The sequence below is a fragment of the Aspergillus lentulus genome (genome assembly GCF_001445615.1).
Source record: "Aspergillus lentulus DNA, contig: Alt09, strain: IFM 54703, whole genome shotgun sequence".
NCBI classification, from domain to species: Eukaryota; Fungi; Ascomycota; class Eurotiomycetes; order Eurotiales; family Aspergillaceae; genus Aspergillus; species Aspergillus lentulus.
Window position 1 is genome coordinate 2,775,390 of NW_028322117.1, and position 13,596 is coordinate 2,788,985.

General features: G+C 51.4%; 4 protein-coding genes across 4 annotated transcripts; 2 read left to right on the forward strand and 2 right to left on the reverse strand.

Annotated features, from left to right (window-relative positions):
- Positions 1-2,008: 2,008 nt before the first annotated feature.
- ALT_5729 (histidine--tRNA ligase) lies at positions 2,009-3,888 on the forward strand (the record flags this gene model as incomplete). The annotated part of the gene is made up of 2 exons (XM_033554499.2): positions 2,009-3,502; positions 3,568-3,888. 2 exons carry the CDS (start codon positions 2,009-2,011, stop codon positions 3,886-3,888), a joined length of 1,815 nt encoding a protein of 604 aa, XP_033410390.2.
- A 313-nt stretch (positions 3,889-4,201) lies between these two features.
- On the reverse strand, positions 4,202-5,810 carry ALT_5730 (putative ubiquinone biosynthesis monooxgenase (Coq6); the record flags this gene model as incomplete). The annotated part of the gene is made up of 2 exons (XM_033554498.2): positions 4,202-5,565; positions 5,642-5,810. 2 exons carry the CDS (start codon positions 5,808-5,810, stop codon positions 4,202-4,204), a joined length of 1,533 nt encoding a protein of 510 aa, XP_033410389.2.
- An 894-nt stretch (positions 5,811-6,704) lies between these two features.
- ALT_5731 (uncharacterized protein) lies at positions 6,705-7,083 on the forward strand (the record flags this gene model as incomplete). The annotated part of the gene is made up of 2 exons (XM_033554497.2): positions 6,705-6,917; positions 6,967-7,083. 2 exons carry the CDS (start codon positions 6,705-6,707, stop codon positions 7,081-7,083), a joined length of 330 nt encoding a protein of 109 aa, XP_033410388.2.
- Positions 7,084-7,348: 265 nt separating this feature from the next.
- On the reverse strand, positions 7,349-12,056 carry kexB (kexin kexB; the record flags this gene model as incomplete). Its single annotated transcript, XM_033554496.2, has 4 exons — positions 7,349-8,545; positions 8,644-8,969; positions 9,470-10,242; positions 10,306-12,056. 4 exons carry the CDS (start codon positions 12,054-12,056, stop codon positions 7,349-7,351), a joined length of 4,047 nt encoding a protein of 1,348 aa, XP_033410387.2.
- Between the last annotated feature and the right edge of the window lie 1,540 nt (positions 12,057-13,596).

A 13,596-nucleotide genomic window follows, 5' to 3' on the forward strand; every position in this document is an offset into this window, starting at 1 on the left:
TCTCTACTCCATATCGGCGATCAAGGCGGACATCGCTGACTTTGAGTTCTTGGATTGCTAATCTTGTGGTGAAAAACAGCATGAATTCTGACCGGTCTGAGCTCAGCGGCCATCTTGGCACTCCTTATCATATTAATAAGGTGCTTACAGCCTGAGACCTAAGGCCATAAATTCGATATTTCAGGTATCCTATTGTTGAGAGGTTGAATTACCGCCAAAAATAGTCTCTTTGGAACTTCCCCCGCATATGGACTGAGCCGATATGCTATCAGTAGTATCTCGAAATGAGGGACTAGACGTAAGGTACTGTATCGTATGTGTCAAGGTAATCCAGCCACCGAACCACGTGGAAACACAAGGATGATAAGACAATTCCGGTTATATACAGTAGCCAATCGTCAAATTCTGTCAACCCCACATTGTTCGATAAACCCGTAGTTCAACTGTTCTGTGATACTAGACAATACAGGAAATGCACAACGCTGTATGTTTTGCTGTTGTACGAAACTCAAAAGGTACCTGAATAGGCTGAATCAGGTCAGAAGTGCCTACGGTGCAAAGTTGTCAGGTACTTCGACGGTAAGCAGTTGTTAGTCATTACCTTGTGTATTTTTAAAAAAAATAAGACCGACCGACCGCAGTTCAATGGTTGCGAGCCAGCCATAACCTGCTTCTTGAGTGACATGTTGGCAGCGGCTGGTTAAAATCTAGAAATGGTTAGAATTCCAACCAGGGGGCCGAGTCCTACGCACTGGGCCCAAGGACAAACACCCGCAGTGACGTCCAATGGGACCTGGGGAAGGGCTTATCCCTGACGACGAATGAAATGCTAGCTTTCATTTGGTTTTCTGGGCCATGTGCCACCCCCTCGCGTGGGGTTAAACTTTGAGCCAATCATAGTACACTTATGTGGGGGCGTAAATACCTCATTGTACTCGGATTTACTGGCTCAGGGAAGATCTCGGTATGCTTTTCAAGACTGGTCTTGGACTTGGTCAAGATGCTCAGCCAGGTACCTTAGTTTACAAGGGTAATAATGGTGAATTCAACAACAAGTACGAGTAGGCTAGGCCCTCAGGATGATGCGCTTTTGAAGTACTCAGAATCAGCTTTGATTGTCCGACTGGCTGACCTTGCAGCAGATAACTGTGCTCATGGTGTGCTTTCAGGCAAAATGAACAATGCAAGACTGATAATTATAAGCAGAGCTCTGTCAACGACCTTGATATGTCAGCTGTCAAGGACTTCGATAATGTAGATCGACGATCGTACGGAGGACAACTACCCCACTTCCTTGAAGCTCGATTTACGGAAACTATGGGGTAGTCTCAAACCTTCAGAACATGTACCTGGGTTTTGGAATTCGACTCTCCGTGATGCTTCTGTCTGTATCTCCTGTTCCACGATAGTCGGGATCTACCCCAGTGGTCTGGCAGAGGGAGCTTCAATGCGTACTGATGCTTCAGGATATACACCGCGGGCAAATACAAGTCAGCAGAAGAACTCCTAAAGCGAAGTAACTGGATTATCTTGGGTGAATAAGTAAGCCATCTGTCAAGATAGAGTAGAGACTGTCGATAGCCTGAATTCTCCTTGTCTTGGCTCATCACTGCGCAGTGTCTGCATCAGTCGATCTTGATTACTGGGTCAACCAGGTTTGGCTTGCAAAAAGTCCAGTCTCTCCGCTTGGGTTGCTGAGTGTCCAATGCTTTCCTCGTCACTCAGCCTTGTCCTGGATAAGCTCTTTCATAGAACCATAGCAGAGCACAGTGTTCCCTCTACAGAGATAAATCGGAGTGAAAGAGCCACACGTGACTTGCCCTAAGCGGAAGCCCTGAATCTCTGTTTTGAGAACCGGACACGGAGAAACTTGCTGTTTCGAGAAACTCTTCAGAAAAAGTAAGTGAGTCAGAAACAACATCAGATCATCAGATTGGCCAGAGATATATAGAGAGTCATCGATTTATTGACTACCAGCCGGCTCTGCTTCACCATTCCAATCCCTTGGATGAAGCTCACATTTCAATCCGGCTTTTTGCGCTCTGCACGACAAGCAATTGTTGATCCCATTGTCGTTGTACCTGTCCGTCGGGCCCTTCCCAGCGCAGCGGCCGTCCGCCCAACAACCCTCACTCTCTCCTCCAGCGACCCCACCATCCCCCACTACCGCCACTCTTCTTCCCTCACCCTCAGATCTTCGCGCCCGGTAGACACGATGCCAAAGGATAACAAGAATTCCTTCAACCTCAAGACGCCTAAGGGCACAAAGGACTGGTCCGGGTCCGACGCACTTCTCCGCGACCGGATCTTCTCGACCATTGCCGATGTCTTCAAGCGTCACGGCGGCACGGCGCTCGACACACCCGTCTTCGAGCTGCGTGAGATCCTGGCCGGAAAATATGGCGAGGATTCGAAGCTTATCTACGACCTTCAGGATCAGGGTGGCGAGATCTGTTCTCTTCGCTACGATCTGACCGTCCCCTTTGCCCGCTGGCTCGCCATGAACCCCGACGTGCGCAGCATCAAGCGCTACCACATTGCCAAGGTATATCGCCGTGATCAGCCTGCTGTGAGCAAGGGTCGTATGCGCGAGTTCTACCAATGTGATTTTGATATCGCCGGTGCTTTTGATCCTATGGTTCCCGATGCGGAGATTCTGCGGATCGTGACAGAAGTGTTTGAGGAACTTGGATGGCAGGGTCGTTATACTATCAAGGTCAACCACCGGAAGATCCTGGATGGTGTCTTCGAGGTCTGCGGTGTGCCGCCCGAGAAGATCCGTCCTATCTCCAGCGCTGTTGATAAGCTGGATAAAATGCCCTGGGCCGATGTGCGGAAGGAAATGGTCGAGGAGAAGGGACTGGATGGTGAGGTGGCCGACAGAATTGAGAAGTACGTGGCTGGCAAGGGCGCTCGGGATCTACTTGAATCTCTATGGAAGGACGAGTCTTTAACTGCGAACGCGTCGGCCAAGGCTGGTCTGGAGGAGATGGGATTGCTCATGGACTACCTTGAAGCCTTCGGATGTCTCGACAAAATTTCCTTTGACATGTCTCTGGCGCGAGGACTTGACTACTACACCGGTGTCATTTATGAGGTTGTTACCGAAGGTTCTGCGCCTGCCGTCTCGTCCTCAGCCCCCGAAGCACAGAAGCTCCAAAAGTCCGGAAAGAAGGACAAATCCAAGAGCGGAAACCTCGAAGATGAGGACAGATCAAACGACCCCACACTAGGAGTTGGCAGCGTTGCCGCGGGTGGCCGCTACGACAATCTGGTTGGCATGTTCTTGCCCAAGGCTCAGATTCCTTGCGTTGGTGTCTCATTCGGAGTCGACCGTATCTTCTCCATCACCAAGGCCAGACTCGAGCGGGAAAAGAGCGCCGAGGCACTGCGCAGCAGCGAAGTCGATGTTTTTGTCATGGCCTTTGGTGGAAAGGGCTTCACCGGTATGCTCAAGGAGCGTATGGATGTATGCCAGAAACTCTGGAACGCCGGAATTAAGGTAAGCTTCTCCGCGATCGTCTCTACATAATACAAGCAGAAAGACAGCTGACCGTTCCCCTGCAGGCTGAATTCTCCTACAAGATCAAGCCCAAGCTCCCCCAACAATTCAAGGCCGCCGAACAGGGAGGCGTCCCCTTCGCCGTCATCCTGGGCGAGGACGAACTCGCCGCCGGCCAGGTTCGTATTAAGGAACTGGGTCTCGAGGAAGGCCACCCCGAGAAGGAGGGTGTCCTAGTCGACCTGGCCGCCCTCACCGACGAAGTCAAAGCCAGACTGGCCAAGAAACAGAGCCAGACGTCAGCGAAGGCAGATATTTCGGGAGTAACGCAACAGCTCGAAGCAGTCAAGGTTGAAGCTCCCAAGACCGAGGATGCGGGGGTCTAAGAGGGGATACGTCGCATATAGCAGGCTATTCACATAAAAAGGGGACATGTAGAAAACGAGAAGCAGGACCGAGAAGTACCTGCAAGATCCAAAATACCCAGTTTAGATTGCAGTCGACTTTGGAGCATGACATGCAAAAGGTTTATTAACATTCCATTTCTTTTTATTTCGGTTACTTGGGTTCCCACCCTTATAGTGTACATTGGAGTATCGTAAGCTAAAGTATTCTGCCTCTGTCAAAAGCTATCATACAGACGAATAGTGATGGATAATGGAAGTGAGAGGCGTGGTGCCGTCGAGGCCGAGGTAGTCCTCAGCCCTGCGCATTTTTCATCAAGAAATTCTTGACAAACGGTAAGCGATCAATGACATCGAGACCGAAACTCCGAGCCCATGTAATCGGCCCTTGGCCGGGAACATTATACAGCTTGTGCAGGACATCGCAAGCAGCGCCGATCTTGGCGTTAGTGGCGTACCGCTCTGATGTATACCGTTCCAGAGTCAGGATATCACCGACATCCATCCCGTGGTTGACGGCGTACTCGATCGTCTTGGAGAGGGAAGCCACGTCCCCGAGACCGAGGTTGAGACCCTGTCCGGCCAGTGGGTGGATGACGTGGGCCGCATCGCCGACCAGAGCTACTCGGGGCGAGATGTAGGTTGATGCGTGGCGAAAGCGCAGCGGGAAGCAGGCCACGCTGCCTTCTTGAACTCCGTTGACCATAGGCGGGATGTGGAATGACTGAGGGGTATGCTGCAGGCGCCAAGTGAGTTCGTCTTCGTGGGGATTCTCAGCATCTGCAATCGGATTTGCTGGACGTTCCATGTTTATCATGTACTTGAGGTCGGCCATGGAAAGACGGAAGGCAGCGTTGACCATGGCGATGAAGGCTCTAGGCGAGAGAGACTTGAGGTAGGCTGCATTTTCGACGGTGGTGGACCACACTAGAGTTGCGGTGTTGTTGGGAAGAGGAAGCAGAGCAATGGGACCACCTAGCGACGGCAGGAAACGCTGGTAGGCGGTGTTGGTGCCGATGGGAAATGTAGGCGAAACGGGATCCGACAGGGATAGGGTGGCTACTACACCATGCCTATCGTAGTCCCAGCCATCCGTCGTGATGCCGGCCCACCGACGAACGGGGCTGTTGATACCGTCGGCACCAACCAAGAGTTTGGCAGCGATGCGCGAAGGCGTCTGGGATTGTCCCGCGGGGCCCGTAGGAGAGAGTGACAGAACCGGCCATGCCGACAGATTAGGTCCACTGGAGTAGTCAACGCCATTCTCTATCGACGAGACCGTGGTATTTGAGAAGATCGATAGGTTCTCTGCGCCAGATGCTTCAATACGTGATAGCAGTCCGCGGACGAGATTCGCATTCTCCGTCATCGTCGCTACAATGGGGAGATTCTCAAAGGGAGATGTTTCCATGGACCAGTCGAATGATATGCGCGATCCTGTCTCTCCGTCCCATACCTGCATCTCCTGGTACTCCTGGGCACGACTCGCGTCGACATGATCCCACGCACCAATTCTTTGGAGGAACGACACAGATGACGGTGTCAGACTGCTGACTCGGTTGGAGAACTGGTGCGGTTCGAGCTTCCACGAGCGGGCTTTGCTCAGATCCTGGGACTCAATAAGAGCGATCTTGAGTTTTGAAGTTGCTGGAGAAGCTCCTGTATGCGGTTAGTAAGGCCAAATTACCGAGCATCATCTCAATTGCGCGAATCGATGCGAAGAAGGATGCCATACTGAGAGCGGCCAACAACCCCAGGCCCGCAGGACCACCTCCGACACAAACTACATCATAGATCTCGGGTACAGAGGAGGGTTGAGTCGCGAATCTCCTGCGTGTAACTGCCCCCGAACGACAGGAGGGACAGATGTAGGGTCGAAGGGCCGACCGAGAAAGAGGGCGCATGGTGAGCTGAAGCGTACGTAGTACAGTTTGAAAGTCGATCATCAGATCATCTCGTTTCGGCGATGCGCTGAGCCGGTCGACGGAGATGCAAACGCAACAAACACTTTTCGCTATGGTATTATTAGCAGAAGACGGTGATGATTGATGAGCATCATGCCATCAAGCAAATTCGTCAGGACCAAAACGGTAGCTAATAGAGAGGTATAGCTCTGGCACATAGCTGCATCAACAGCAAACAATGCTCTCACAGTCATATCCTGTCCAATGCTGGATGCTCAATCGGGATATCCGAGACTACAAGCCCCCCACGGAGATCACCTTAGTCGACACCAAGGGACAAGCCCCCCACGAATAAGCATCACTATAACCAGACATGATCTCTAACTGTCCTATCATTTCTTCATCAATTCACTGCCACACACAATGCACAATGCGGTGCTGCGGCAGACTGCAACTCCGCCACCACGACGGGTCTGCTTTCGGACTAACCCGTACAACTTCCTTCATGCGGATCCTACTGCAGTGAATGATCATGCAGAGTGTGGACACAATAAGCACTGAAACGCTGTCCCCATTGCCACCGAGATGTCTGATACCCATTGCGAATGCACCGTAATACCAATTCCCCTGTTAACCGAAGCGTACTTCGTAGGAAGTGGCTGAGATGAGGTCCATCGCCAGAGGTATATTACACCGATATCTCGTGAACGACTACTGTAACTGGCAGATGATCTTCGTTAAACTAAAGGCCTCAATTGACTAACTCAATTATGCCTGTTGATTCGCTTCTTTGCTCCTAGCATCTTATTATTATTCTATTAAGCTAGTTGGCCTTAAGACCAACATCACCAGTAGAGGTAGTGACACTATACACTACACCTCTACCGCCAACAAATGGCATCAACATCAACATCGACCTCCAAATCCAGCACTACGCTCAAAGCCTCAACACCGTCAACCCTCCATCTCAGCGCCAACTTCGCAGGCGCGCATTCCAAGTCCCATGCGGGGAACTCCAATGCCGTGGGATACGACCATGAGATCTACCTTCAGTTGACGGCGGGGGAGAAAGCGAAAGAGAAGACGCCGAACCAGGTATACCGAGAGGTGTGTGGTCCCTACCGGAGAAGGAGCAATGCGACTGAGATTGGTGCAGGAGCGAGCCCGAAGACGCACGACGAGGGCGTTGGATCCAGCTATTTTAGAACCTCAGGGCGATCCGAGTCCGATTGACTTTGAATGTGCTGAGGTTCAATCGAAGCGAGACTGGTAGCTCAGTGTGTATTAGTCCTCAAGATATTCAGAGTTCTCTTACCCAGCGTGCAGACTTGACCTGGATGTATATGTATTGATTGAGGGTACGGCATGGGACTGAATGATAACTACCAAACTATACCGCCGCAAGAGCTGTCATTGATTAGAGAAGAAAACACGCCCCCCGGTGTTTACCAAGTAACACGAATCGCTGCCTTGTAAAGTAACGAAGTAAACAAAGTAATGAAAGACCTGTCCAGTACTTTCGCAGTTCCCCCTTTGCTCTACGCTGCCACTCCCTCCCCGCGACCATGTTCCGACGTTTCCGGATCGTTATCAAGGTCGCCTTCCATTTCAGCAACGAATCTTTCCCAAGTGTTTATCACGCCCTGGAAAAAGTCGATGTGCTTTTCAGCAAGAGCCCCCAGCGTATCTCGAAACTCAACCGCCTTTATCCGTTCAAAGTCGGCTACTTCGCGGACAACTTCCTCATCGAACATCTCTGATGTGGTCTTGGCCGACTCCACCTCGCGAGTGAGCTCGTCGATGCGTAGCTCCAGCTTCCGGACACGCTCCCGACGCGACTGTTCGTGGTCGACCCCGCGCATGTCTTCCATCTTTGAGCGGATGAATGAGGCAGGCGATGAAGTTAGAGGGTTAGAGGCGTAGTAGGAAGATGGGTTGGCGGCAAGCGAGTCCCGCTCAGCCACCGCTTTGTTGCGATAATCGACCAGCGCTTCAAAGTCGAGTTGTTTCTGCTCGCGAGTCTTGAGGAGGGCTTTGACGGAGACAATGTATGCTTCCATATCCCGTAGAGAGCCCAGATAGTTCTGATCCGTATGGTCTTTGAGCGTCTTGAAGCCCCGCGCCGTCTCCTCCACCGATGCCGCGAAGATCTGTAGCGGGACCTCGACATCCGGCTCGAGGGGCACAAGCTTCCGGAATTGCGTCGCAAGATCGTTATAGTCTGCCTCGAGATCGCTCTCCCGGCGCGCTACTCGGGCAACGATCTTCTCAACATGGTTGAGATCCTCATCTAGCTTGTCGGCCTTCTCCTTGACCTCGATGAATCGACGGTCTGGCTTGTGAACCTTTGTGAATGCATTGACAAATGTGTCCGTGAAGTTGTCGAATATCCCCGTGCCGCTACCATCCGAGTTACCCGTCGAGGTGCGGGTAGAGTGCAGTCGCATGTGCGCATTCCAGTCTGGCGATTCGAGGAAAATAGCGAGCAACGGAGCTCGACGAAGGACAGGGTGCAATGCCAGGCGCTTCAAGAACCGATGTAACGACCAAGCGCGACGAGTGGTGAACTCCGGCCCGAACCGATCTCCCGTCACGTACTCCATCTTATGCTTCTCTGGGAGCGGCGGGACCGCGCAGGCAGGATATTCCCGGTAAAGCGTCCTGTACAGAAAATAGAAATCGGTAAATCGCCTCCGCACAGCAAAGTCTGGTTTCTGAAAGGACTTGAAATCGGTCTGCATATTATGTCTTGTCAATACCCCGTTCGCATGCATCTCCAGCCAGGCAGCCAGCAAATGGGCACAGGCCCACTGATCAGGAAAAAGTAACCCACATGTGTAGTGACGAGATACGAAATGTACGCGTCCTTAGTTCCATCGTTCTCTTTCAAAGGGGAATCGACTCGACATTCCAGTATCCCATCCCCGATACCCGCCAGGTCCACGGCGTCTGCCAGCGGCCCGGCCTGAGGCGGGTCTTCGTGAACTGAGCTCATCCTCCGCTTGCCATTGGTATCATGATTGTATCCTTGCGACTCCTCCGCATCTGTCCCTGATGTGGTGGGTCGAGAGATGTCGCTCTCCGGGTCCTGTCTCCACGAGACGCTATCAAAGTCGTCGTGCTGATCCATCGAGGGGCTGCCGTCCGGCGGTGTCTTGGCTTACGGCGTTGTTGCACCGACACTGTTTGATGGATCCGATGAACACAGAGCTGAGATACTATCGGTATCCAGAGAAGGATGACAAACGAGAAATATGGAATATATCCTATCGGGTGCTGGTTGGTGGTAGCTGATGATGGAGAGTTGCGGAGGAGCCATCAACCAGCTTGGTGGAGCAGCCGGGGAGCTGGAGAACCACGGCGTCATCGGCCAAGGCTGGAGGAACATCCAACCATCCAGCCGTCGAGTTTATCCATGATTACGGCTCCATCTGCCAAAACTACCGTCAATCTTATAGTTACTGCTGGCCATGTATTATCTCCAAATTATGTTCATGACTGACTTATTGTTCTTCAGAAGATGATTATATACAGATCTTTCTTCGGCATCAGGCTGAATCGCATTGAAGATGCATCGAAACGCCTAATAGTACGGAAACAGAAAAAATCAAAAAGGGATTTTCCACAGTAAACAAAAGGATAAATGCATCAGTGGTCACCGTGTCTCAGACTACGGTCATCGCTTGAGTTGTCGCGGAGACGATCCTCACTTAGAACCCTGTCTCTGTAAGGCTCATCATCCTCGTCGCTGAACAAAGGCTCCTCCTCATCGCTTTCTCCTGCAAAGGCATTGTACAGCTCGCCACCCCGGCGCTGAGTGCGACCCGAACGCCCGTTGCCGCCGTGGAGCGCGTCCTCGTCCTCGATCATTTCGAAATCATAGTCGTCACGGGGGTTATTGAGAATGCGCTTGCGTCGCTGGACCTGGAAGTAGACCCCCAGACCAATACAGAACACAATAATGGAGCCGATGGCGGCATAGATCCAGATCTGCGTCCTCTTGGAAGCCCCGAATGTGGGCATGAAGCTGGGCAAGAAGCTGTCCGACGCAGTAGTAGGTGTGGGAGAAGATGTGACCGTGGCGGCCGGCCTAGTCTCGGCGGGTGGAGCTAGTTCGGTTGCGGTCGTTTCGGCGGGTGACGGTGTCTGAGTTTCGATGGGCTTTGCGTTCACAGGACGATTGATGGTGTCGTCCGTGGAGTCGGGGGCACCCGTCTTGGTAGGTCCTGTTTCCACGCTGGTGGTAGCCACAATAGCATCCTCGATGCTGTGATCATCGTCATGCTCATCGGGAAAGGGATGAGGCTTTTGGTTGGCGCCGTCGATAGCCTCTCCCCAGAGATTCAGTCGCCAATCAATGAACTCTCCGGTGAACTCATTCACAATGGTATCTTTGACAATTACAGTCCATCTTCCCACGCCCGACTCACCCCTGCAGGGAAGAAAAAGTGGTTAGAAATCTGGAATCGCCAACTGTAGGGGAAAGGCTCCTTACCAATGAGCAACAGTCATGAAAGTCCAGTCGACATAGCCCGCTTTTTCATTATCCGACTTCCTTGTGGTGCTCAGATGGCTGACAATGCCTTCTGGACTGCGTAGCTCAACGCTAAGATCACCACGGCGTGTATGATTGACATTCATGGTCACAGTAACATGCTCCAACCTCGCAATGTTCGCGTTCTTCATCATCTGCCCAGTCACCTCGTACGAACTGGCTAGACCCTGGTCGCCTTGAGGGACTTCGTGCTGTACACGGAGCCAAGGGGAGTGGAACCAGGCTTGCGGCTTCACTAGCTCCCAGGTCTTGGCCTTCTGAACCAGGGCGTACGCATCGACTTTGCCATAGCCCCAGTCATGACTGAACTTCCTTCCAGCCTTGGTGACCTGCCAGCTACCATCGTCTTCATGAATCGGGACGGCTGTTTCCACCATGAGATATTGGGCATCGCGCCATGTTAGTTCTGGACGAGCGCTGAGAGCCAGTGCTACCGTCCCCGCGGCCAAAGGTCCTGCCGCCGATGTTCCACCATGGAAAGAGTAACATTTGTCAGTTCCAACGTCAGTGGTGTGGATTGCGTCGCCCGAGCCACTACTGTAAGCGACCACTAACTGTGCGGAGCATGACTCGGAATAGCTAGGGTGTTTCCCTTCCCTATCAATAGCACCCACAGTGATACTGTAGATGCTATTCGTATAGCCGTCGAAGTTGCAATTATCCTCGAAGCTTGCACCGTTCCCAGCCGCAAACACGAATATCGAGCCCCTCCCGCCGCGACCGTTCTGGACGCCATTGACAAAGGCCCGCTTGATCAAAATGCCAGGACCTTCCATAGTCGCACCATCATCGGGAGGACCCCAAGAGCACGAGAAAATATCGTTTTGCTGATAGGCGAAGTTGATGGCCGTCGCCTCATCAGCGTCGTTGATAGCCTTGGAGAGAATCCGGACTCCAGCAACCCTGCTGTCGTATGCGACGCCAACTCCACAAACGTCGTTTCGCGCCGCTGCAATCTCACCAGCGCATCTTGTACCATGCTTGTCATCACTAAGTCGTGGCCTAGGTTCTGGGGTGTTGTCGTTGAAATCGTAAGAGCCTTCGGGGAAGTAGTTCGGCTTAAGGTCATTGCTGTACATATCCAATCCGTCATCGACCACGGCCGTAGTGACACCTTTTCCAGTTATACCTTCCATCCATACCCCAGTAACATTAAGATCATGACCGAGCTGAACAGTATTAAACAAGTGCCACTGTCCATTAAAGATGGGATCCGTAATCCCGAGCGTAGAGGCGATTCGCTTCTGAGCCTGGGCAGCTACGGGGTCCTCTTTGCCGGTCGGGAACGCTCTCACAGGCTTCTCGGACGGTGGTACTCGCTTCACTAAACGCTTCTTGGGCGCCAGCTTCTGTGACCAGAGGATCCCACCCAGTGCATCATTGTCCTGCTCTTGCGACGTGGCACCGTCTCTCGAACGCCGCCGAATCTTCCTCGCAGCACGTGCACGTTCCAGCAACGCATCTAAGTCTGAGCTGCTCTCCCGAGGTATCGAGAATGTGTGATGGTTTGTCAGTTCTCCGATTTGACCTTCATGGCGAGCTCCCAGGAGCTGAGCGACATGGGATGGCGAAGCGGAGTCGTCGAGGTGGAGAGCGAAGAACTCGTGGGTATCGTAGGATCGAGGCTGGACGTTTGCAGAGGTTGCAGAGATGAAGCTCAAGGCTAGAGCTATACTCCCCAGAAATCGCATCTCGAATGCGTAGGACGTCTTATTGAACAAAAGGAAAAATGTCCTCTCAGCGAGGCGGAATAAAGGACAACGAATTGGCTGCCATGAACGGAAAGTCGACAAAATCCACTCAGAAGGCTCAGGTATCGGAGAGAGGACCTTCGGAGAGTAACGATAATATTAATAAGAAGAAGAAGAAGAAGAAGAATTCGAATATCAGTTCTTGCTTCATAAAAACCCCAGCTTTGTCAATGTCGATGACTGAGAAAACATAGTAGTAGTTGCGGAGTTCGAGTCTATTTTAACTACAAAGTGTCACCTTATTCAGACTGATCTACCTCACTATTGGGGGCCATAACACTCCGTAGCCTAGACAGTAAGGGGCTTTCACCGCTAAGGAAGAGAAGACAAAGAGACGGTTATGCGACCACCAAAATGATTATCGGAAGGCTAAAATACAGATTGTATTAATTCTTATTGATTTCAGATGAAAGAAAGCTACCTGCTTACTACTAATTCCGCAGATTAATAGATACATCTCTAAATATATTGAAGGTGGGCCATCACCTATCATAAACCTCTATAGGCAGCTCATTCGAATCTTAACCAGTCCGAACAACCACGTTCTGACTGCTTAGGTCCTTGTCAAAGACTAAGTGGCCGAGAGCCTTAACTCCACTGTCGCTCTGCTGCATAAAATCCCTGGATATGGCGATGCCACCTTCACGCTTGAATGCTTTGAGTGCTTCTATAAATTTGTGGTACCACAAATCTAACCTAGTAGCAGCAGTAGTAGAGCACCGACTATCCTTTTTCTTTGGCGCATATTCAGCTTCAATTAGGATCATTGAGCTGACGTATATACTCCGACTGCCTCAGGATCGTTATTCTTAGGATAGAATTGGGCAGCTGTCACAGCAGCGTGGCATACGGATTATCCAATCCCATTATCTATATCTTGAGCACGTTCTTAAATAAGGCAGTGCTGCGGACACGAACCAGGATCAACAATATTGGAGACACATCCCTTAATAGAAGATCGGTGGTGCCTGGCAGGATTGATTCTGCTGCAGGTCCAAGTCCAGGTCGTAGTCCAACTGTTTAACAGCCCCGCGCGGCGAGGGAGTAGAAAAGAAAGAGGGCTGGGCAAGTAAATCAAGTTGCCAGCCACCAGGTTTAATCTAAATCCATACCTGCCTGGCCTTGCACGATCGAACTTGCAAGAGGGATAATATCATTATTGTGCATTACTCCATATCACATTCTCACCTGATCATCCCGTTGTCCTCTTTTCCTTCATTCTTTTTTCCTTCCGTAAAGTGCTTGAGATTCTCCATTGTTTTCATTGTATACTCCACATCTGTATACTTCATTATCACGACCAGCACCGAACTTGTCCTGCCATTCCACAGCCTCGGGGCTCAGACTTAATTTCGAATAGGCGTACAGGTCCAGCATAGACTCCCTCATTCTTGACTGATTCGCCTATCTACAGTATCATTGCCAACACATTCATTTTCTCGGTCTCGATTACAATCCTAAAGTGAGAGGTCAATCGCAT